This window comes from Rattus rattus, chromosome 6 (genome assembly GCF_011064425.1).
Source record: "Rattus rattus isolate New Zealand chromosome 6, Rrattus_CSIRO_v1, whole genome shotgun sequence".
Classification (NCBI taxonomy): Eukaryota; Metazoa; Chordata; class Mammalia; order Rodentia; family Muridae; genus Rattus; species Rattus rattus.
This window is the reverse complement of record NC_046159.1, coordinates 9,843,136-9,868,605: the sequence shown is the minus strand read 5'-3', so window position 1 is coordinate 9,868,605 and position 25,470 is coordinate 9,843,136. Positions and strand designations below refer to the sequence as shown.

General features: G+C 42.5%; 1 protein-coding gene across 3 annotated transcripts in view; it reads left to right on the top strand.

The window, feature by feature from the left end:
- Pik3c2g (phosphatidylinositol-4-phosphate 3-kinase catalytic subunit type 2 gamma) overlaps positions 1-25,470 on the top strand; it is a 295,422-nt gene that overhangs the window by 26,585 nt on the left and 243,367 nt on the right. For 2 of the 3 annotated variants that reach the window (XM_032907319.1, XM_032907318.1), the window contains exons 6-7: positions 7,865-7,935; positions 11,755-11,818. In XM_032907319.1, the coding sequence (XP_032763210.1) occupies positions 7,865-7,935; positions 11,755-11,818 (135 nt within the window). Of the gene's footprint in view, positions 1-7,864; positions 7,936-11,754; positions 11,819-21,654; positions 21,715-25,470 lie in introns of all 3 variants that reach the window. The other variant, XM_032907317.1, reaches the window with a different exon arrangement.

The following is a 25,470-nucleotide window of genomic DNA, read 5'->3' as shown; positions in this document are numbered from 1 at the left end:
ATATTTTCATAAAATTCCTTAATAATCCAGACTGAAACAATAACATGAACTTGTAACTGAAACCGACCTTATGGAGACGGACTGGACATTTGTCTTGTACAACCAAAAGCTGAAGTCTTAACCTTCAAGGGTTAGGGTTAGGGGATAAAGTCAATGGGTACACTCACACTTAGAAGAGATCAGAGAGCAGGGTTCTTATGAAATCAGTACCCACTCAGGCAGAGGTTAGACTTCCCCTCTCCCTTTTTCCTTCCCCCATCTCTGTTGAAATACAACTTAAGGCAACTGACTTCATTTTAGGCAGATGCTCCCCTTGAACTTAAACCTTTTGGTCACTATGATTTCAATGCACTCAGCATATGATACTTACGGTATTATCTGGTTATAGCATCCAGGGAAGACAAATACACTCACCTCAACGAGCCAATCGGTTTCTTAAGAAAAGAGTTCGTGAGAGACTGAGGTCATCACGCGCACACACTCCCACATACCCACGTAGAAACCCAAAGCATAGAATGTAAACGAGGGCCACGGATGGCAGAAAAATAGCATCATTCTTGTCCTGTGGGAAGACTATTTATGTCCCCGTCAGAGTTGCTTAAATCTGGCTAGATTAATATTCATAACTGCATATACTAATCTGCGAGGAAAGGGATGAGTGTGTCTTAATGATACAATTTCATGCTGTTAGATGCGAATTTTATTCCCCGTGTGATGTCTTGAAATACTCCCAACCCAAATTGCACAGTTGGCGTGAACTTTGATATTTTGTCAGGTCTCATCTACAGAATCTTCCAATTACCTGCTTTAAGCAAAAATCCCAATGCCCTGTCACTTCCATCAGATAACAGATTTCTTGCGTTGTGATTTTATATATATATATATATATATATATATATATATATATATATATATATATATGGTATGAGGTGTTTCATCATAAAAAAAAGGAAGGTGGCACATCAGCGGGCAATATATCAGTGTGGAATGTAACATAATGAGGCCAAAAGAGAGCTGTTTAGAAATTTCTCCCAGATCTGCTTCTAGCTCAGGCGTTGTTGACAGTTGCGGGGCTGGCTGTGTATCTAAAATCTAGGTGGAGTAATATCACGAAGTCCAACTGATAGCTCAACACTAATGAGCCTATGTTTCTTCAAATTTCCCCCCATGTTGCAGGAAAAGCTAAAATTATAGTATTTTATTGCCACACAGGGACACAGGGAATGAAGAAGAAATCTGTGGCTCTAATTTGCATGGCGGTAAAACAATTTATTGACTGATGCAGTTCACAAATCACTAGTGCTGTGGCTCATATAAATCAAAGTACTCAGAGGCTGGAGAGATGGCTCAGTGGTTAAGACCTTCTGTTGCACTTGCAGAGGACCCAAGTTGAATCTTTGGACCCCATGTACAGCTACCGACAACCATAACTTCAGCTCCAGAGGACCCAGTGCCATCTTTTGGCCTCCACAAGCACTAGCATCCAGATGCACATACCTATATATAATCACACACACATACACACACACACACACACACACACACACGTATACACATGAACACACACGCACATGCACATACACACATACACACATACACATAAATACACACATACACACACACACACACACACACACACGCATATCAGACAAACTTAGTTAAGAGCTAAAATCCTTTGATCCAAGGTCTATCTTAAATCCGTACAATTCTAATACACTGACATATATGCACGTGTTAACACGTATAAACACATATAATCATGTGTTTTTATCTGAGACACTTTATCTAAAACATTTAATAGTCACAATTCTGGTAATCAAATGCTAATAGAAACAACTTCGCATTGTAATTCCCTCGGGTTTCAGACACACAACTGGTGAGCTTACATTTAAACCAAGCCACGAGCTTTCCGAGCCTTTACACTATGCCACCAACTTACCTAGGAGAAAACTCTGATTTATACACCACCTCAGTTGGGATTTGAGATAAAAGGATAACTGGTCAAAGTTTTCGTTCTTTGTGCTCGTTGGACTAGAATCACTTAGGAAGAGGGGCCTCAGATGGAATATCATCTGTGACTCGCTTTTTGAGTGATGGCTGATGATCGAGGTTCCAGTCCACTTAAGGCGGCGTCAACCCCTACGCAGGTCATCTGGAGTTATATAAGACAGCATGCCAAGGAGACAGAGCCAATAAGCAGCATTCTTCCACAGCCTGATCCTGGTTCCTGCCTCCAGAGTCCTGCTGTAGTTTCTGTCCCTTGCAATTGAAACATGTAAGGTGGAACAAAACTTTTCCTCCACAAGTTGCTTTTGCTAAGACCTTCATCACAATGCCAGAGAAGCTAAGTAGGATAATGTGTATTTTCCATAACCTCATTTTGTTTTCTGCAGCTATATCTACCCTGCACAAAACCTAGGATTACCCTAGGTATTTAATGAGGAGCCACATTCCGTATACATTAGGTCGATAGTGCGGACTACCATTCTTTAATAGATGTCATGGAAAAGCAACAGGTGATAAAGCTGGTGTCTCCCTATCATCCGTAACTCAAAGTGCCAAACAGCGAAGAGATCAATAAAATAGTTTGCAGTCTCACCGCTGACAAAAAGGGAAGCAAAAACAGGCTGGTCGTTGCACTCACCCCGTGGTTAATGAAGCCCACGCAGTTGTCGTTGTGTGCGGACAGAAGCACATAGCCAAGTCGAGGTGCACAGTGTGCAAGCTATAACTGTAACTCCCCAGTCTCATTCTGAGGCCAGAATCATTGCATCCGCGACTTTTAAATGTTCCATAGTAGCTTTACTTCTGAAGCTTTCCTTCCTGTGGCAAACACCACAGATTTCTGTACCATCCCATAAAGATGGACCAAGAGTGTAGCAGGAATGGCAAGGCTGCCTCTCTGGAAATGCGGGGACTGCACAGTTGCAAAAGCATCTCCTGCAGGAGGACCTAATTGAGGACTGCCTGAGAGACCAAGGATTGCTAGCACAGACAATGCCAGCCAATCAGAAACTGCTGTTTAGAAGAGATGCTTTCTTGGGACCAATGGGGTACGGGGGGAGGGTATTAAAGAAACTTACAGCCATGTTCAAAGACCTTGCTCCGTTGTTTCTCACCTGCTCCCAGAGTCTGTGTCTTTGACTCTGTGATACCTCACCTCCAACCACCAAGGGCAGGTAGTGTCAAGCAGTGGGCACAGGCAACACAAAGAAGTGACATTTCAATTCCTGGCAGTGGTGCAGTTCATTAAAACTAATAACAGACAGAGCTCTGTGAGTTCAAGTTCAGCCTGCTCTAAGTAGTAAGTTCTAATTCACCCAAGATATATGGTGAGGCCCTGCCTTAATAATAATTAAGAAAGGTTAAAAACATAAAAACAGACAATATGCTTGATGGTAAAGCTACTAGTTTATCCTTTACTCTCTATATATCACTTCTATTAAGAAGTCCCCATGCTCATGAATAGGACAGTGCACAAAGTTGACAAGGTGCCCATTTCGTTAAGGGTGGCATATAGGGGAATCAACTGCCCTGACTCCCAGTAGAGAACCATGCTAACCTTCACACATAGTAAGAGAGAAGTGTCCAGTGTGCCTCTTTCGCTAAACCTGGTGTTTTAGGGCACACCTAGTATTACTTTGCAAAGGAGAAGACATGACATTAAAAAAAAAATTAAGACTGAACAGCTAAGAAATACTCAAGATCCGAGTCGTTAAGACCACAATCCTGTGGTCTGGCAATCCCTTCAAGACCCTGGCTCCAGTGATCTAATGACTCCAACTACCTCCTGCATCTTAAAGGCTCTGTCCCACCCCAAGTAGCCCCAACCTGGGGATCAAGCTTCAGCATACAGGCCTTTGAGAAACACTCAGGATCTAAACGACAACAACCATACAATTGTTGATCATATTATCAACAATTTTGACATGTCACAATTTTTGTTGTAAAGGTTAGTTCCCATTAATTATATTTTTAATGGCAATTCCTATAAACGATGAATGAAATAAAATACTTACTGTATTAGTTATTTTTCTATTGCCCTGACAAGACACCATGTCCAAGGCAACTTAAAGAAGAAAGCATAGAGATCCCTTTATAGGAAAAGGGATCTCGGTGCCTAAAGGTTAGTCTGTGACCAGCATGGGAGGGAACAGGGCAGTGGTAAGGCAGACAAGCATGATGCTTGTGTAGTAGTTAGAAGCTTACATGTGATCCACAAACAGAAGGCAGAGAGGGTGCTAACAGGGAACAGTGTGGGGTTTGAAACCTCAAAGCTCAATCCCCGGGGTTGGGGATTTAGCTCAGTGGTAGAGTGCTTGCCTAGCAAGCGCAAGGCCCTGGGTTCGGTCCTCAGCTCCGGAAAAACAAAACAAAAACAAAAACAAAAAACAAAACAAAACAAAAGCTCAATCCCCTCAAATGACAACTCCTTCAACAAGACCACACCTCCTCATCCTTCCCATGCAGTTCCACCCGCTGCTGCCCATGCATTCAAATACACGTGCTTATGTTACTGTCATAGTCTGCCTCAGCCCCCAACTTGGCGTAATCTAGAGTCAACGGGGGGGGGGGGAGGGTGAGGAGTACTCCATCAGACTGGCCGGTAGCTGTGTCTGTGGGGCATTGTCTCGACTCGTAGTTGATGCGGAAGACTGCAGCCCATCCTGGGATGGAGCATCCACTGAAAAGTGAGCCTGGGCTGCGCGGGGAAAGTAGCGAGCCAGTAAGCAGCACTGCTCTGTGACGTCTGCTTCGCTTCCTGCCTCTTGGCTTCTGTTCTTTCCTTGCCCTCCCGCAGTGATATTACTTATAAGCCAGATTACACCCTTCCCTCCCCGAGTTGCTCTGGGAAGTGATATTTTATCACGTCAACAGAAAGCAAACTGGGGTGCTGTCTCCACTTGGAAACACCGAGTCTTACAGTTTTCTTTCTTGGACGCGTGCAGGATACTGAAGGATTTGATACAACCGGATGCAGCTCGTCAGCTTGCATTTCCTTGTTATTTAAATCGCCACACTTAAAATAACTGCTCTTTATTTCTTTTTATAGTCCTCACAGTCTGTCCTTTCTTAATTCTACTTTTAAAGTAATAACAAGTCCTCTTCGATTTTTCAGAATTTCCAAGGTAAACACTTACGAGCCATATATTGTCCTTCTGGGAAGACTGTAAATGTAGCTAGCGTTCTGCACTCCACCAGAAATACAGTCATTATTATCACCTGATTAAATTTATTGTACTTGCGGCCTTTCAGAAATTACCTTAGTGCTTCATGAAGCTCAATTTCTCTCCAGGGCTACAATTGTTCAGAAAGGAAACCTAGTGGTCTTTAGAAATCAACTTGGATTTCAAAAGTTTTAATGCTCCCGCCTCAGTGAGGTAGGCTGTAAACATCTGAATGTCAGCATCTCTTTTGATATTTCAATTCTCTTCCAATTTCTTCCAAATGTGATCAAAAGTGCTGTCCAAATTGTATAAGCTAGTCACAGAGACAAGATTTCCTTCTAGAGCACAGGGTATTCACAGAACTACAGTAATCCAGTTTTCTCAAGACAAAAAAAAAATCTTACTGTGCAGCCCAGGCTGATTTCCAACTTAACAATTCCCTAGCCTCATTATCTCAAACTCTAATATCATGGGCCTGCACCACCAGAACTGGCTCGGTAATAGATTTTACACAAGAAAAAAAATTAGTTTTCCTTAATACTGTGTCAGCTTTAGAGAAACTAAATTAAACTACATTGTGAAGTGCGCAATAAATTTCGTGGCAACTTAAGGTTCTCTCTATCTTTTCTGGGCACTTGTAAAAGTAATTCTAGGGGCCGGGGAGATGGCTCAGTGGTAAGAGCACTGGTCGCTCTTCCAGAGAACCCCGGTTCCGTTCCCAGCGCTCTCACAGCAGCTCACAATCTCCCTCAATTCCAGTTCCACTGGATCCAGCGTGCTCTACTCGCTTCAGCCATCGCGTACGCCTGATGCACATGCCCATAGGCATGCAACCGTGCAAAATAAATAAATATTTAATCAAATAAATAAATAATTAAATAAATAATCAGCATTACTGATGAACGACATCAGGAAAAAAGACCAACTTCCTCCTCGCTAAAAATATATCTGGAGACCAATAAAGCATTTTTTATAGTAATTCTTAGTGGTTAATATGGAGTCGTGAAAGTGGCTGTATTTTAGATTCGTTCTTCAGTTAAATAAAAGTTATTTACATGTTTGCTTTGATTTAATTTCTTCTTCTGATGTTAAGTTCTACATGTCCCACTGTCTTAACCACATTAGTTTTCAAATATATGTCTTAAAACGTTTGTCATGCCACACACACTCACATGCACACACACACACACACACACACACACACACACACACACACACACACACACATACACACACGCACTCACATCTAAATTCTTCTGCCTCTCTTCCAGTCAATATTCTTGCAAAACCCCGTGCAAGAGCTTAAGAGTGGCTTACCCTTCATCGATCGTAATGGCGTCAGTTGACCACACGAGGGCGACAAATTCAACTCTCTCTCTTTCTCTTTCTCTCTCTCTCTCTCTCTCTCTCTCTCTCTCTCTCTCTCTCTCTCTCTCTCTCCCTCTCCCTCTCCCCTCTCCTCTCCCTCTCCCTCTCCCTCTCCCTCTCCTCCCTCTCCCTCTCCTCTCTCTCTCTCTCTCTCAACCGTTGTAATTTCTCATGTTTCACCAACTTTAATATAAACTTTAGCTTTCTCTGTTTCAACGAGGAAAATACCAGCGCCACTGTTTCTGTCTAAGAGGCTCTAATGCCGACCCCTAACTCTTTAACATTTCCACAGCTTCTATCCATGTCCCTCAAACTATTGTTGTAGAACACCACCCTTACCCTTTCCGTGCCGCCTCACTTCCTTTTAGCCTACTCGCCAATGTAGAGAACATAAAATTTAATTCACTAGTGACCTATCTAGGACTTTCTCCTGATTTTTTTTTTCAATCAGGAGCACAGGCAGTTTTAAAAATAGGGTACAGGGGCACGGGTCACCCAGGCTGTAAGAAACAGGTTTCAACAAGTGTTGCCCTCACAGTCAATGCCATTAGGATGAGAGATACGCTACTGTGAGCACGTGTGCATAAGATTTGCATGAATGCTTCCTGGGGAAGAGGCCATGTGTGAGCCTGTGTATAGGGGCCATAAAACTAATGTTTTTAAGATAGACGCCCCCTGTTGATTGGAGGAAAACTAAGTCTTGACTTAGCTCCTAGAATTTATAGTTACCAATAGCTGTAATTTATCACTTACTTAAAGAGAGCCTCTTACAGCGACACTTCAGCAGCAGAACACGGTTAAGCTGCAAAAATAAATAAATAATAAATAAATAAATAAATAAATAAATAAATAAATAAATAAATAACATTGTCTTCTGTCAATCATCTGGCAAGTGCCAAGCTGTCATGGCTTGCTTGGTGTGCACACCAAGAAAGAAAAGGTGGGGCAGGGACTAGAAAATAAGGTCTGAGGAGGAGAAGTAGGAAGGGAAGGAGAGGGAGACCAGGAAAGAGCAGAGGAAGGCAGGAAAACTGGTGTCAAAACCTGCCTTGCTCTTTCTTGGGAGAAATTGTTTGACCTCAGTGATAGCCAGATGTTTTCCCAGGATCCTCTGGGTTTATCCTCATCCAAGGCTCGGCTCCCTGCTTCACTCACAAGCGGGGCTCACCCTGTTAGGGAAAGTAGAGGAAGTTACTTAAAACGAAGTATAAAAATGACGGATTGAGGTTATCAGAAGAGCTGAACGAGATGACAGCAGGAAGTCCCAGACCTATTTTTATCTGCTCCTCATTCAGTCTATAAATATTAATACATTCCACTCTCTGCAGAGGGAAGATGACCACAGTCGGTTCCATCTGAACCAACTTCTAGAATTTACACATATTTGGAAAATATCCAGGTAAGCTGCTCTGTTTCTATCCCAAGACACTTTTCTCCCTGCAGTCTCAAATGCCGGATCACAGTGTCTTCTCAGTCCACTGTTAATATTGTCCCTTCACCGAGACCCCTTCGACTGTGGCATCTCACTACAAAGCTCCCCTTGGCGAACTCTGATAATAATCACCTGTTCTTCACAGCTTCTCGGCTGTAGTGAGGAACTGCCAACACTCTGCAGAATAATATGGCTTTCGTTTTGAAATATCTCAGCTGCTGGTTATTGTGCTCTGAATTATTTCGTTTTCTTATTCATTTTGTGGATCTGGGCATTCGTGTAACTCAACTCTTTGTAAAAGCCCAATTCCCCACACCTTGAAGAGTCACCATCTCCTGTTTAAAATTCTTTCTGGACCTCCCTGATATTATTGGTATGTCATACACGGAAGAGTGTGAATTCAAATTGGGCAACTCAAATGACAGGAAACGGGCACCTCACAATTGACCCTCGCACCTGGATGTATGCCCATGGTTCTCCGAGTAAATTCATCAGTAAAAGGAGCATCAGAAGGCATCAGGGCTGTGTGTTGGGTTTTCCTGGAATTAAGTTGTTAGGAGAAAAAAAAAAAAAAAACAGGAAGAACCTAGGGTGTGGGAAGTGGAAGTCAGATGTGTTTGTGTTGGGGTGGAGGTGTCATAAGTCTCTAAAATGAAGCCTGCTATAAAGCTAGTTAAATTTCTTTGTGGCATATTAATACCACTCATCACCCTGTGAAGCCCTTGCATATTCTGCACGAATTTTCTCACCTAAATCTCTCCTCACCTCATGGCTGTGAAGACCCATCTTGTCTGCTTCAGACATGGAAACCAAGGCTCGGACAGCTCAGAATAGAGACCCCAGGCCCCTAAGTCACTGTTAGTGTGAATGCTGAACTCACATGCAGTGGAACCACCAAAGGCCGCATCTTCACAATGAAGCAAGACTTCTCTACGTTGACTTTGCCCAGAACCACTCCCATATCATCCAGGCTCATTCTGTATCATCGTATGTGGTTAGGACTGAAAAGGCCTATCAGCATCATCCAATCCAAGTTCTTTCTGCAACATAGTTACTAGAACCACATACAGGTTCCCGGACATATTAACTAAGGCTGCAGCTTAATTTTTACAAAATAAGTCTACCCAAAGGTCATGGAGAAATGAATACCAAAGAGTGAAACCAGAAGTAAGGTAGAGAGATAGGAAACCTACCATGTTTCTAGTAAGTTCCAAATGAGGAAATTCCTGGGGAGGACATGTTCTTCCCAACCTGATTGTCTGAGTATTGGGACTTGAGCCTAGTTCATTATACATATTATTGTATCTTTTACTTGCCTGATGTAATTGTTTTCTCAGAGGCTTACTGCCTCTGTCCACACGTTCAGACAGGGAGAGGGAAGGGTCAGGAAGACTACAAGTGCAATGCCTTTCAGGGCTACCTATCAAAATCCCTTCTCAACAAAACAGGGCCATCAAGCCCTTGATGGCTAGAGTAAGGACAGAGGCTTTTCTCTGGGTCTCTGCCTTCTAAGTTTTATCTATTTCTTACAAGTTAAGAAAAATTATTGACTATCAATATCTCTAATTAGTTTGCTTTGCTATTAGATGCGTATAATATTTACAAGGAAAGTGAAGGAGTAGATGTGTTCTTGGGGGTCTTTTTAACATTAGGACCATATTTTGCATGAAAACACGCTTTACTTACCACTCCACTGGCTTGTATAGAATTTATGTATTTTTGTCTTAAAATGACAGCGAAACTGAAAATGGGATAATGCATGAGAAGAAAGCCACTGGAAAACATATTAATGGATTTTCCATGTAGGATTTTTTGTCTGTAACTCATTATTAAATTCAGCTCGAGAGTTTTCAGGACACATATGAAGATGAAGATAACAATGTTTTAGAAAGTGCTCTGAGCAGCAAAGCTGGCAAAAATCTCGGCTCAAATCTCATACATCCCAACCAAACACAGATAAACCTGGAACAATAAATAAACTTGGGAAAGAAAAATGCAGTGATCTGTTGTCTGAGACAGCCCCATCCATCATAAATACCTGTCAAATGATTTTTTTAAGACAGGATACTTAGTATTTCTTAATGCTAACATTTATCATTATGTGCTTATGAATCACATTTGGGTTTTTAGAGCAAACTATTTCTCCTCTCTGGTCTTACATCAGCAAAGAAGTTTCTAGACCCTAAAAAAGATGTGAACATTTTGCCCTGCTAACAAGCAGGAGTTCAGTTTTATAGTGGTTACCTTCTATGTATACTCATGTTCAACTTAGCATTGACAAGGTCTCCCTGAAGATGGAGCCTCAAGGAAAACATATTGAGGACTTAGAAACCATCAAGACTCCCCCACTATGATTCAGATACTAAGATAGCTTATGATTGTGGTCAACCAGCTCAATACTGAGGCCTCATACCCATCCCCTGAGGCTCACGATGGTCTCAGAGACTTACGGGTGCATGTTGATACTCACAAGACATTGCAGTGGTCAGGGATAAAGTGGCTCAGAAGATTAAGAAAGGATACAGAGACCCCCAACTCTCTAAGGCACACTAACTTTCAGGAGGCCATCTGGAACCTTTCCAAACACCTGCCCTTTGGACTTCCATGGAACCTTCCTAATATCTACATGATCAATCGCGTCACTGGCTGTATTAGCTGTTTTTCTAGCAACTGTGATAAAATACCACAACGCAAACAACTTGAGGAAAGAAAGGTTTCTTTTGCAGTGGCTCACAATTTGAGGATAAAATCCATCATGGCAGAGGAGTCAAGGCAACACAAGTTTGAAGTAGCTGGATATATGCCTCTGTGTTTAGGAAGAAGAAAGAGGTGAATGGTAGTCTATGTCCCAAAGCCTGGAGAATGATGCCACCTATGTTCAGGGTGAATCTTCCCACTTCAATGAACTTAATCAAGATAATCCTTCACAGACAGGGCCAGAGGCTAACTTAATATAAATAATCCCTCATAGGCATACCCCAAGATGAGTGAGTGAGTCTCCTAGGTGACTCCAGATCTTGTACTGTTGACAATTAACATTATCACACTGGTCAATGGTGGCAAATCTTCAACTCCCAGAAACTGAGCGTAGACCAGACACTAACCTTATTAGATGTTTTTGGTGGCAGCTCCTACATGACAGAAAGTGCCTACATCCTACACTTCAGTCCACAGTCCAAGGTTACAGTCCACCACTATGGAGAAGTTACAACTGCTGGAATTTGAGCAGCTGGCCACAGTGCATGCACAGTAAAGAAGAAGAGAAGGATGGAGATGTTCTAATGCTCAGCCCACCCTCCACATCTCACACAGTCCAGGATCCCTCTTCCCATGGAAGGGACTCAACCACAGTTGGAGATTCTATCTCAGCGAAACCCAAGTCAAGATAGCCCCTTACAGATACGCCCAGTAGCCTTTTCTCTAAAGTGACTTTATAGTCTGTCAACTTGACCATTAATACACTCACGGTATGTAAGCTATAATCTATGAACCTTGTAGGAATGGTGGGCTTGTGAAATGTTTGCCCGTTTAAATATGTCTTAAAGGATGAGGGATCAAGTATGATAGAAAGCAGGGAGCTGTTTCAAGAATTCCCTGAATTGATCCTAAAATTCTCTGACAAATAAAATAATTTCAAGGTACAAATTTCAAGTCATATCAAGTGATCTGTTTATGTTCTGCCTAACAGAGAATCATGGCAAGATTGGAACTTGTGATAGATGTCTGTACTAAATGTGTGATATTTTCTCCACAAATTTAACCAAATTTTTGTTTTTATCTTTGTAGACAATGCCTCTCCACAGTAATGAAAAGCTACAACCTCCATGTCGAGCACCTGTTGAAAACCCAGGTATTAGCTTCCATAGCTTTAGCAGTGAGCGTTTATTAACCATCTCCTATTTTTCTTAAACTTTGAAAATTTCTTAAGAAATAAGAGATGAATAAAGCAGAGTTCAAATTTCAAGGGGAATTCTATGCTACCATGAGAATGTAAGTAAGGTAAAGGAAATATGCAATAAAATGCTATACATGCTACCAAAAAGCCGTGGGCATACAGAACACACACACACACACAAACACAGACACAGATATATACACACACACACACACACAAACAAACACAGACACATACACACACACATATGCACACACACACAAACACAGCTCGTACCATACATTCCATGCATACACATGAGTACACACACACACATGCACACACACAAACACAGACACAGATACACACACACACACACACACACAAACACAGACACAGATACACACACACATATGCACACACACACAAACACAGACACACATGCACACACACAAACACAGACACAGATACACACACACATGCATGCACACACACACAAACACAGACACAGATACACATACACACACACACACACACACACACACACACACACACACACCAGGTGAAGACAAAATAACCCACCAGTTGGCATCCCATGTTTTGATTGTTTGTTGCAATATGAGTATGTGTTTCTTGGTCACTGGTTGGAAACCTTAAAGGAAGGTGGAAAGTACAGAAAGCTTTAAGCAAAGAAAACTAGAGACAGAAATGGATGAGCTGAGGAACTGCCTGGTGTGTTGGAAACTATATTAAATTTTATACTACTTCAATCAAATCCAAGGCTCAAGGCTAGCAAGAGTTATGTAGATTCCTTTGGATCTTATATAACTAACTAATGCCTTTTTGATTTATCAGTTGATGTCAGAGGCCATTGTTCACAGTAATGGAATGGCTGCTGGGTGATTAGAGAGGCATCTCATTAGCTCAAGGTGATAGCGAGGGCCCAGTCCAGTGTCATACTGCAGGTCGGAGATGGGGTGAAATGTGAAATTTGCATGATTGGGTGAAAGACTCAGTAAGCCTAAAATAACCGCAGATTTCCTGGCTGCCGCTGACTGCATGGAGAGATCAATTCAGGAGAATAACGAGGAGGGGAGAGGATGGCTCAGCAGGAGAGAACGATGGATTCAGTCCAAGGCTACTAAAGTCCAAGCACCTGCTGGGCTCCTCAGTTGTGATCTCCATTAGGCGCATCATTTCTGAGAGCTGCTCTTAGGAAGGGCTGGCATTTCAAAAGTAAGTCAGCAGAGCACCTTACAAAAAGCCCTGTAAATCAGAGCCTAGCTTTGATCAGGTGATGGTTCCTTTTCCCATGAACCAATGGGATCAACAGGTCCATGAAAGGGCGCGGCTCTCAGGCCACTGACTATGCCTAACAGGCATGAGCTTTAGTAGAATTTGTGATCTTGGTGTGGATGACGAACTTGTATATGAATATGAATGCTATACAAATAATTACCAATATGGGGATGCCAACACAGTTATACACCTCATTTTCCTCGCTTAAGTCTAGTGCCCTCTCTATCGCAGTTGTCTTACTTGGGCCTGTTTTGAACATGGAAATGTAAAGATATGGATGCTCTGGAGATGCCTTGGTAGGTCAAGTACCTCCTATGGCAAATACAAAGACCTGAGTTTGGATCGCCAGCGGCCATGTAAAAAGCTGGGTGTGGTAACACACATCTGTAACCCAGGCCTGGGAAAGCAGAGACAAGATGATGCTGGAGGCTCACTGCCCAGGTCATCCATCTGATGCAGTGAGAACCAGATTTTATGAGTGACCTTGACTTAAAAAGTAGAGTATGGCATTTATTCCTTCTGGAGAATGGGGAGAGTCATCACTTCCATGCATACTTCTTTGTCGTTGATATTTGCTGGACAACCTGTGGCATGTAGCAGCTTCCCTGGAGTCTCTTCTGCCCCGCTCTGCCTGTCCTTTCAACAGGTCAAGACTGGTTGGATACGGTGTTCCCTTTGATTCTGTTCCACCCCATGGTCCTAGAATCCAATTTGTGTTGCTATACTAGAATTCCCGAGACTTGGTAGTTTATACAAACCAGAGAGATTTAGTGAGTGAGATGCGATGCACTAAGGATATGAAGACCAGAGGATCAAAAGTTCAAGGTCATGCTCAGCTTTCTAGGGAGTTCCAGGCCAGCCTGGGCTACAAGTGATTCTATCCACAAACACACAAAAAGAATGATGATTTAGCTGCTGTAGTTCTAGAGTCTGAAAGGGTCAAGTCTGATGGACTCACAAATGCTAGGGCTTCCGTACTGGGTCACTCTGAAGGAAGAAGGGCAACTGAGTAAGAAGCAAGAACTCACTTTTCGAGGAAAGTCAACAAATTCATTAAGATTGAGCTGTTTTGATGATCAGTGTGGCTGGATCTTCCCTACCCGATCTGACTCCAGAATAGGACCAATTTGTCCAGTGGACCATCCACTAGACTCAACTACTATACAGCAAGGAATGGTGACCACAAGACACAAAACCCAAACTTAGCATGTGTGCGTGCTAAGTTGTGCCCTTTTATACTTTACTTGTTCAATCCTATAATGCCTATCTTAGGTAAATTCAAGGGTTAATCTCAAGAGTTGGTTGCATTTTGTTTAATATCTCAGTTGCTGTTTCTGTGTTGGAGTCATCTTTACACACACACACACACACACACACACACACACGTGCACACGAGTGAGCTCAGACTTCTGAAAATCTGTATCACTCCAGCTTTTCAGTTTTAGAAGCCTGATCACATTACTCACATAGGAAGCCATTCATGTGATCGCTTGAAAGAAATCATTGGCCACTGTTAATTTTTCCAATGTGACTAAAATATTGGCAAAACATCAAAGCAACGCTGTCTTCACGTTGTCATCAGCAGATCACAACCATTGCTTGCAACTGGATTACTTTATAAATAGACTACAGTGCCTGTGTGGTTCCACGTGAACTCAATCCAACCCAAAGAGGTTTTTGTTTTCTTTTAGATTTAATTCTTAATGCTATGTGCATATGCGTACGTCTCTCTAGGTACATGCACGTGAGTTCAGATGTCCTCTGCAGACAGAAAAGGCATCATATTCTCTAGTTGTGAGGTTTTGAGTGGTTGGGAGGCATCTGAGATGGACGGATGGATGTTGGAAACTGAACTTGGGTCCCCTCATGTTCTTAACCCCTGAGCAATCCTGTTAGACTCATACAATGCTTGTTAGACGAGCTTTGGAAGCAGGGCATCCAGAACAATCTGTGGACTGACCACAAGACCTCTAAATGCTGCACTTGCTTTTTGACAAGTGAATTAAGCAGTGTTGATCATGGCCCCAGTATCACACCACATGCTTCTTCGACAATTTTATCCATTTTATCAATGTCCCAAACAGCGTCAATTTGAAAGATAATATTCCTACCATCTCTTACAAGCATAGATTATTACGCATAGTTGGAAAACAAGAGAACAAATCCTCAGGTAGGTGAATGTCATGAATATTTCCGAGTCATGTGGATAAGTTCAATGACAGATAGGTTTGTTCCTTGAAGTAATGATTTCAACATGTTTTAGACTTCATTAATTTCAGATTCAGTGACCTGGGTTGTGTCCTGGATGGCTAGCTGTGCAGATAGCTTATATGAAACTTTCCCATTGGGCAAGTTTCTCCTGGATTCCATTCCATGGACATTTTGAATTTGCAGAAATATAATTTTGAAGGCGTTCTGTGTTCTATATTTAATCTTAAATTTTTGAAAGAAATTAAAAATAAAAGAGTTTTCCAAAAGCTATTACTGAGTGTTTACATGATGCAAGGAACTGAACGGTTTGCTCCCTGGATAGAGAGAGGCAGGAGTAGTGGCTGAGGACCAGGCTTGAGATTGGGTTCATTTGCATAAACAATTCCCAGAGTGGCGTCTATTCATCCCAACACATTACAAAATCAGGTCTTACCCTGGCTGAAAGAATTGACTTCTGATTCAAAATTGCTTCTTCCTGGGGCACTTCAGTTTCCTTGCTGAGTTCCTACTGAAGTGTCCATCAGGACCCTTAGAGGTAAGCAAATCTCATGAACCACCAGACTAATTGTGGAGCAAGCACATGGGCCAAGGTCATACGAAATCAACTCAAGCTGAGGTGTGATCGGACTCCATGAAATGTCTACCAGGTCTAAGAAGGGCACAGAGCCTTCCTCCCCAGTTCTCCCACCATCTGGCCTAGGATCCAGATGCTGTACCAATAATAAACGAAAGAATAATGTGCCTTTTGTATTCACATTAAACAGCTCAGGAGAAATCAGGACACGCCTTGCCTAAAGCCACCAGAGAGAAAGAAAACTCAAAATATAAGCAGGAAGACAGTATGGGGTATAACAACACATGTTATATACATATTTTTAGAATTTAGCACTCTTGTAGCAGCAAATGTACTCATAGATGTTCAGAACATCTGATTGTAAACAGAATTGAAGCAGTTAGAGTCCAGGTCGGAATTCAGAAACAGAACTCCCTACCGCCTGAGAGATATTTCTGTCAGCGTCCATTACAGTAGAGGAATTTGTCCGAGCCTTCTTAATTCATATTCCTCATCCCTAGAGTAGAGATAATAAAATATAAGACAATGATACCTTTAAAGATCAGTGAAAACGACCTGAGTAATGTGTTTAACGTAGGCGGTGATTGGAAGAACATCTTTGCAGGAGGGTGAGTCATGTGGTATCAGTCTCAAAATACCACTGCAGCCCTTGTTTTCATTGCTGTCACTTGAGTGGGGGGATTATAGAGAACCCAGAATAAAGCCATCAATCCAGTTCATAATCACAATTGGGTATAATAAAAGGTTTTGTAGGGAGCAAAAAACTTTCATAAGAAGAAAATAAGAAGAAAAGAAAAGACCAGGTATGATGACCAGTGAGGAGGTCAGAAAGAGAGAAACTGGGGAGACAGAATCAGGTCATGGGGAAACCAGACACAAGTTTAGGAATGAAGGCTTCATTAGCAGAAATGCAGGCCAGGCTGACATTACTAAAAGTCAGTGTATGATGTAAAGAGCATTCACTCTGAGACCGAAGATACAAAAACCTCAGAACTGTGTCTTTGAAGTGGAGGAGAGTTCACGGCAAAGAAGCTGCGATTCTTGTGACAGCGAGAGGCCCAGAGAAGTTTCTAGAAAGAAGTAAGCACCATTCGCACTCCCCCTAGGTTTAGATACGTTGTGTATCTCAGAAGGAACATTTAGCAATGTCTATACACTAAGAAGGCTAGTTACATGACAGACCCTGGCTAAGGACATGTGAAGCTGTGTCTGCTACTCTGGGCCCTTTCACTTTCATCTACAGAAGACGTGCCCTTTGTGCCCACCAGATGGCTCCACCTGTCACCTGTAAAGGAATCTGTCATCAAGTCTGTCCTTGCAACCCAATAGTAAAAGGAGAAAATGCCTTCTGTGCTCTGACCTTCACATACATTCTTCCTGTGGAACACACACACACACACACACACACACACACACACACAGAAATACACAGAGACACAGACACACAGAGACATACAGCAGTCACACACAGACACACAGACACATACAAACACATACACCACACACACATACACCACACACACACACAGACACACACACACACAAACACACACAGAAATACACAGAGACACAGACACACAGAGACATACAGCAGTCACACACAGACACACACAAACACACAGACACATACAGACACACACATACACACATGCAAAGAGACACAGATACACACAGAGACACATACAAACACATACACTCACGCATGCACACAGAGACAGACACACACACAGTCACACACAGAGAGACACACAATCACACACAGAGACACACAGACATACACAAATACACACAGACACATATAGACACACACACATGCAAAAAGACACAGACACACAGACACACACAAACACAGACACCACACACATACACACACATACAGACAGTCACACACAAAGACACACACACACACACACACACACACACAGAGACAAATATACTTGCTCTGTGTGTTGGCTATGTTCATTTTAAGTTTTTTTTTCTTTTCTTTTTTTCGGAGCTGGGGACCGAACCCAGGGCCTTGCGCTTGCTAGGCAAGCGCTCTACCGCTAAGCTAAATCCCCAACCCCTCATTTTAAGTTTTGAGTAGTACTCCATTAGAAAAGAATGGACCTCACTTTAATCTCTATACTGTTTGCAGGCATTTGAGAATATTAATAACTTTTCTAGGGTGTGAATTTGGGGTTGTTCTTGCACAGCTATCAGTACGTTTGTGTACATTTCACAACATAACATAGCCCCTTTTCTTTACCAACATGTGATATAGTCCAGCTTAAGGTATGTGTAATTATGTTTTGTTGTTAAATTTTACATACTTTTTGATAATCGCAACAAACATCCTCAATATTTATGGCAAACATGTTGGAAGCCACCTGATGTGGGTGTGGGGAGCAAACTCAGGTATTACACAAAGAAGTAGGTGTCTTAACCGCCAAGCTATCCCTCCAGCCCTGGAATTTTTGCTTAAACCTCAGGATAAAAAATTATATTATGTGGGGCTGGGGATTTAGCTCAGTGGTAGAGCGCTCACCTAGGAAGCGCAAGGCCCTGGGTTCGGTCCCCAGCTCCGAAAAAAAGAACCAAAAAAAAAAAATTATATTATGTTTTTTATACTATTCATTGAAGATTGGCTTCCACAGTTTTGCACACTTTTCCCCCATTTTCCTTAGGATTGTTTACAGTTTTCTGCCTTGCAATTCTATGTCCCGTTTCAAATTGCTCTTCTGTGTATAAAGCGGTAATCATTCGATGTTTAATTTGTTGACACTTTTATACTAATATACAATGCATTTGATTATTTTGGGGCTCCATTAACTTCTCTCATCCACCCTCTCTCTTACGCCTAACCCAATTTCTCCTTCCAAAAGGCTTTAATGACTTTTGTTTTGTTTCGGCTTGGTTTGTGGATGTGTGAGACCAATGACCTTAATCCGTGTTGCCTGCATGAGCGTGGGGGTGAGGCTGCTTAGTGGAGCACAACCCCTTCTTAGTGACCGCACTGCTGCAGGAAAGGAGCCCCAGTCCCACCCCAGCACAGTTAGCAGCCCACAGTTCCTCTGTGAGGGGTGGCCTTCCACGGGGCTTCTATATTTTTTACGTGCACAGCAAGTTGCTCACGTATTTAAAATACTTTGCTTTCCCCAATTGCAGGAGCTTGGCATCACTTTTAAAAACTATTCGCCACATGTTTACAGATCAGGTTCTAGACACCTGTCCTGTTCTGTCCTTATTTTATTTATTATTTCAATGCTGTATTTTTCGTGCCGTTTTGCTTACCTGTGTGTATATGAAACATGTGAGCGTACTGTGCCTGTGGATTCTGAAGTCAGGGAATCTTCAGATCTCTTGCAGCTAGAGTTACAGATGAGTGTGTGTGTGTGTGTGTGTGTGTGTGTGTGTGTGTGTGTGGTGTGTATGTGTGTGTGTGTATGTGGTGTGTGTGTGTGTGTGGGTGTGGGTGTGTGTGTGTGGTATGTGTGTGTGTGGTGTGTGTGTGTGTTGTGTGTGTGTGTTGAGGGGTGTGTATATGGTGGTGTGGGGGGGGGGGTGTGTGTGTGTGTGTGGGGGTGTGGTGTGTGTGTGGTGTGTGTGGTGTGTGTGTGTGTGTGTGTGTGTGTGTGTGTGGTGTGTGTGTGTGGTGTGTGTGTGTGGTGTGTGTGTGTGTGTGTGGGTGTGTGTGTGGTGTATGGTGTGTGTGTGTGTGTGGTGTGTGTGGTGTGGTGTGTGTGTGTGTGTGTGTGTGTGTGTGTGTGTGTGTGTGTGTGTGGTGTGGGGGGGTGTGGTGTGTGTGTGTGCATGTGGTGTGTGTGTGTGTGTGTGGGTGTGCGGTGGGTGGTGTGTGTGTGGGGGGGGGTGTGTGTGTGGGGGGGGGTGGGGTGTGGGTGTGGGTGGGGGGGGGGGGGGGGGAGGGTGGGGGGGTGTGTGTGTGTGTGTGTGTGTGTGTGTGGGGGTGTGGTGTGTGGGGGGGGTGGGTGTGGGTGGGGGGGGGGGTGTGTGTGTGTGTGTGTTTGTTTGGTGTGTGGTGTGTGGTGTGTTGGTGTGTTTAGTGGTGTGTGTGGTGTGTGTGTGTGTGTGTGTGTGTGTGTGTGTGTGTGTGGTGTGCTCTGGAAGAGCAGCCACTGTTCTTTACTGCAGAGCCACGTCTCTAGCAGTTCTTTATATCAGGTTGGAACCTACTTAATCCCTGTGTTTTGTAGAAAATGTTGGTAGCACAGGATAGAAGCCTCCTGGTGGGTATTCTTATCCTGAGTCTTTCTTAGACACCTTGCCAAGCATGTTGGTGACTCTATCCACGTACTGTAGAACTGGTGTTTAGTCCCAATATCAAGGTCATCTTATTGTCTGACATCACCAATCTCTATATCCTGGTTACAATGCGCTGCATTGCCTTGTGTTTCTGTGAGGATTTTAATTCTTTTTGATTGAATGCTAGTCAGTATGTGTGGGACTATGTTAGAGACTGAGGTCAAGTCTCCTGAGGGCGGAGCATGGTCAGCTTCCTTCTGCTGGCTGTGGGTGTGTAGGGTGGATATAATCCTGTGAAGACACTTGTACACAGGACCTCCTCCATGCTTTCGCTCCTCTCTGTAATCCTCTCTCTGTTTATTACTAAATGATTGACTCCTTTTGGCACTGAACCCTAGAGGGTTTTTGTTGTAAACGTCGAGCACATCCTCAAGTCTTTGTTCCTGGACTTCTGATGGGGACAGTGACCCTCCTATGCACAGTAGGTAAATTGTTTCTATGTCTGGATTTACTCTTGTGCACTAGAGTATCTTGTTACCAATGCCTGATGTGGAATTGACATCCGGTAGGATCCTGAACTCAAGGCAGGGTGTCCCCTGTTCACATCTCCACTCTTACCTTATTAGCAGAGGGCAGTCACTTGTGCCTGATCTATTTCTAATGTTTAGTCTCTGCTTCTCAGAAACAAAGGCTTATACCTGTGCTGGGAAACAACAACTGCTGCCCCTACCTCCAGGAATCCAAGGTTTTACGTTTATGAAAGAAGTCCTTGCGTCCAGGGGGCATAGTTGGCACTAGGAGATTCCACCAAGAGGGCAAGGCTTTGTCCCTGTCCCTAGACAATGCTCATCACCACACACCGATGCTCAATAGGCTCTTAGTTCCAAACAAGTGTGCCACCTCAACCAGGCCTTGAAGAATATCTTTGAAATACCCATCTCCCATCTTCATATGCATTTGAATGGTAGCCTCTCTCTCTCTCTCTCTCTCTCTCTCTCTCTCTCTCTCTCTCTCTCTCTGCCAAAGCTTAAGCATTTGATGTGTCCCATGTCTCCTTTGCTAGCCTTGGTGACTGTGTCCCCTTGGTGACATTGTGGCCTTGCATCTATACAGGGGTCATAACAATTTACAATGTTGTGTGTTACATGGCATTATACGCTGGTTGCTTTCACTTTTTACAATTGGCCCAACGTTCTACACTTTAAGTCGAAGTGCTCCTACAGAGAAAATGTCCATCTCTGCAGAGGGGAAAAACAACATGGCAGGAAAAAAAAACTGGAAAGGGAAGCATCCTAAACTCTCAAGCGTCTCTGAATTCACCAGTTGGCTTTGATACTGCGGGGCAGCGTATTTAAACAGGTACTGGATCTATAAACAGACGCTTGTTCAGGTTTCTGTGAGGTCTGGAAGTGTCTCGGTCACCACTAAGAAAGCCCACGCCACTTAGCTTTCTTTCATTTCTGTGGTGGTCCATTCTCTTTTCTAGGAAGATGTGGAGGAGAAACCTCTGTCATCCATGTTTTCCTGTGGCCGACACCCTCCTCAGGTGAGTTTCTTAGGTGAAGTCTCAGGAATCTGAGCCTGTGTGGGCTGCGATACATCAAACGCCTTCGAAGATGAATTCAGAACATGTCTCACAGAACATAGCATTGCATGACTGCACGGGGTTTCATTATCTCAAATGATCAGAGTGAGGAGGAATGTAGCCCAGTCCAAATGTCTGCGGATTACAGAGCTCTTCTGCAAACTACCCTGATGCTTATGCACAAGCAAATGGAGTTCATTCTTCCTGGAGATATCTTCTCAATTCTTAAATCAATACTTTTGAGAGCCTTTTTTTATCATATTGTTCTAAAATTCACTTTTCTTTATATGTGAATACAGGACTTTCATAGGATTTGGCCATTCAAAACAAATTTTCTCTGTAACCACTGTACTGTGCATGTGTTCATGTACATACATGCATTTGTGTATACACTGTATGTATATGCATGTGTACATATGTACATGAGTCTATGTGTGTGCATGTGTATATATGTATGTGTTTCTGTGCATGTGCATGTATACACATGTGTTTTTGTGCATACATATGTGTGTGTGCATGGATGCATATGTAATGTGTATACATACCTCAAATTTACATACATGCACACACACATGTATGTATGGTTGGAAAGTGTGTCCACACAGATGCTTTGAGTCTGCTTCCGCCTGAGGCCACAATAATGCCTACCTCTGAAGTCGTTACTTTCCTGTAACTGTAACTGGCAATTTGTCAAGGATCAGCTTACGTCAGGAGGGTGTGATATGGTTCATGGTTTGAGGGGCTACCATCCACTGTGGTCGGAAGCATGGCAGCAGTCAGCTCATGGTGGTGAGAAGAAAATGGTCAGAGAGATAAGTTTGTCTCTTCACATAGACAAAGCCAGAAAGAATAGAATTGGGATGAAAGAAGGGCTAACCTGTAACCTGTCAGGGCTAACCTGTAACCGGTAAGTCCTGCCACCAGGCAGTCCACTTTTGCAGCCACCTCCCGCCTCGTAGACTACAGGGCACCTCCTATTCACGCCACATTGACCTATTGACCTTATTAACACAATTTCATGAAGTAATATAGGTTAACATCTACAGGTTTGTATAACAAGGGGTGAGGCTATCAGCTTTTCAGATAGCAGCTGTAGGAAGGAAACAGCGTTCTGAGCTCCCTGCCAGTCAGCTGTCTTCTCTTTTACAGGTTATAACCCACACATTGTCCTTTGTCGACTCTGGGTCTTAGCTTTCAATCATCCCTTCTCCCATCCTATCCAACCATGAGGTTTAATCCATCAGCACCTGTCTGGATGTGAGCTATAAACATTAAGTCCTCATGTCAGAACCTAAATCCAGACCGATAGTTCCCTGGGACCCATGAAGGACCAATGTTTGAGCTGCAGCCCAGAGTGGATGTGTCCTCTTAGCTTTCTGTCATCTGGAGGACTGATCAACCAATCTCTGTTATGGGCTAAGCTGTGCATTCACTGTTTTCTGAGCATACAGTGTGTGTGTGTGTGTGTGTGTGTGTGTGTGTGTGTGTGTGTGTGTGTGTGTATATGTGTGTGTGTGTGTTTATAAAAAGAGTATTTGTGTTTCTTAATCTGAAGAATGTAAAAGTTAGAATGCTGTCTCCTATCCCTTAGGTAGATCCTGATATGTATAAAAAAATACTTGAATCAAATAGCACTCGTAAAAATCTCATGGTTCCTGAATCATCTATTCTGTGCTTAAAGCTGTGTGTGTGTGTGTGTGTGTGTGTGTGTATGTGTGTATGTGTGTGTGTGTGTGTGCTCATGCGCATGTACTGAGTATGTAAGTTCATTTGCATCTGTATGGGAATCTGTGAAGGCCAGAAGACAGTATAGGGTATCTTCCTTAAATGTTCCTATCTCTACCCACTAAAACTACACTTTCCTTTTTACTTCTCCCCTCCTCCAAAAAATGAAACAAGGCTCATCTTTAATCCAGTCTTTGTCAGTTTTTCATGTTAAATCTATCACCGAGTTACTTTTATGATTGCATTAGTTCACTTAACATATTCTAGCATTCTTGGTGACTCGTGGCTACAGTTAGTATATTTAGCTTTCAGAGTTTGTGACTATAAAATGAGATACATTTATATAAGCTAATAAGACATGCTGCGAGGCTGAAGCAGAGTAGACTAGATACCACATTGCCAGAGTCCCAAGGTGATTCAGGATTTTCATTTAAATTGATAATATGTCTTCATTTTAAAGAATTTACACTTTCGGGATCTTCCCAGTACACAAGTCAGGAAACACCACCTTATATGTAAATAATAATCTTACGGCATTTAATCCTCACTTCATTAGTTGTCTGTGCAAAATAGATGAGGTCTGATTCTTTTATAATGAAAAACATACATGACTAGATCAAAATTAAACATTAGAATTTTATGATTTACACACGTTTTTATATTTTATCTCATGTAATCTCGATAGTAAATTTCAAGTCAATTACTATGATTCCTAATGTAGAGAAGACATTATCTAGGCATGTGGGAGTAAATACTGAAATGATGATTGTGGGTAGAACATGAAACCTCCCCGTGGAGCTGTGCTGACCTCAGTGAATATGTTGACTTTCTATTTGTAAAAGTAGTTTTCACTTGCCTGATTTAACTGTTGTCTCAGAGGCTTACTGCTGAATAAGCTCACTCTTACTAGATCTTTCTGGACTCTGGGTGGCTGATTCAACTCAGCTGTTTTGTCCCAAACTCCTCTCCAAGCTGACTGATTCAAGCTGTCTTCTCTCAGCTTCTGACTGAATTGTTCTGCTTGGCCTGAACCGAACTCTGCCAATCTGTTTTAATCTTCTTTCAATTCTCTGGTTCATTCTGTTTTCACTTGTTACTTGTCTCTGTAAAACTGTAGCAGTAAAGCTGCCACACACCCACACCACCCATCACCAACCACATCACCTCTCTTTTTCTCTCTTTCTGCTCCTAAGTAGCCTCATTCTTCTGCTGTTCTTGTGTTGAGTTAGGCGTATCCTATCTTGGACTCATTCTTTCAAATCTTTCTCTAATTCATCACTTTGTCTGTCCCTCAATTAAATGTCATGCCCAAACATGGCTGCTTCCTTCTGCAAACTAGCTTTACCAACATTGTTTGGGTTTAAAGGTGTATGCTAAGAGCATGTATGTTATACAGTCAGAGGGATTAAATATGTGTTTGTATTCCAGCCAGGTCATACAGACCTAGAAAATTTTTGGATGTGATTCCTTGCTAGAGTAGCCATGTTGCTGGATAAAAATTCTATGTCTATTAACATGGGTAATGTTCTTTTATGGAGCATACAGTTTTTCAAGTCCAGTCTTAAGCATGACACTCCAAATTACAACAGTTTATTGATGGAAATTGCAGAAACTGCACAGAAATTGCAGCCTTTACTGGTTATTAGAGGAGTATGTATTTTGATTGAGTTTATTAACCATGTAGGATTCTGGTACCTACGTAATTCTCAGTAAGCCCACTTTGATGAGTCACATGCTGATGAAGCAGCTGACTCTTCCCCAAAGGGACTGCTCATAGATATTTGTCCTCCATAATATAATGAACAGCCACATAGTTTCAATCTGTGAAAGACTTAAAAATGAATCTTTACTAAATAATTCCCTCTTATTTGTGCTCATCAGTCAGGTCTGTTGATGTTTGTAGGATGTCAATTTTGTCTTCTGTACTATTCATTAATTATTCTCACTGAAGTTAATTTCAGTGTCTATTTTAAGAATCCCTTAAATTGTACT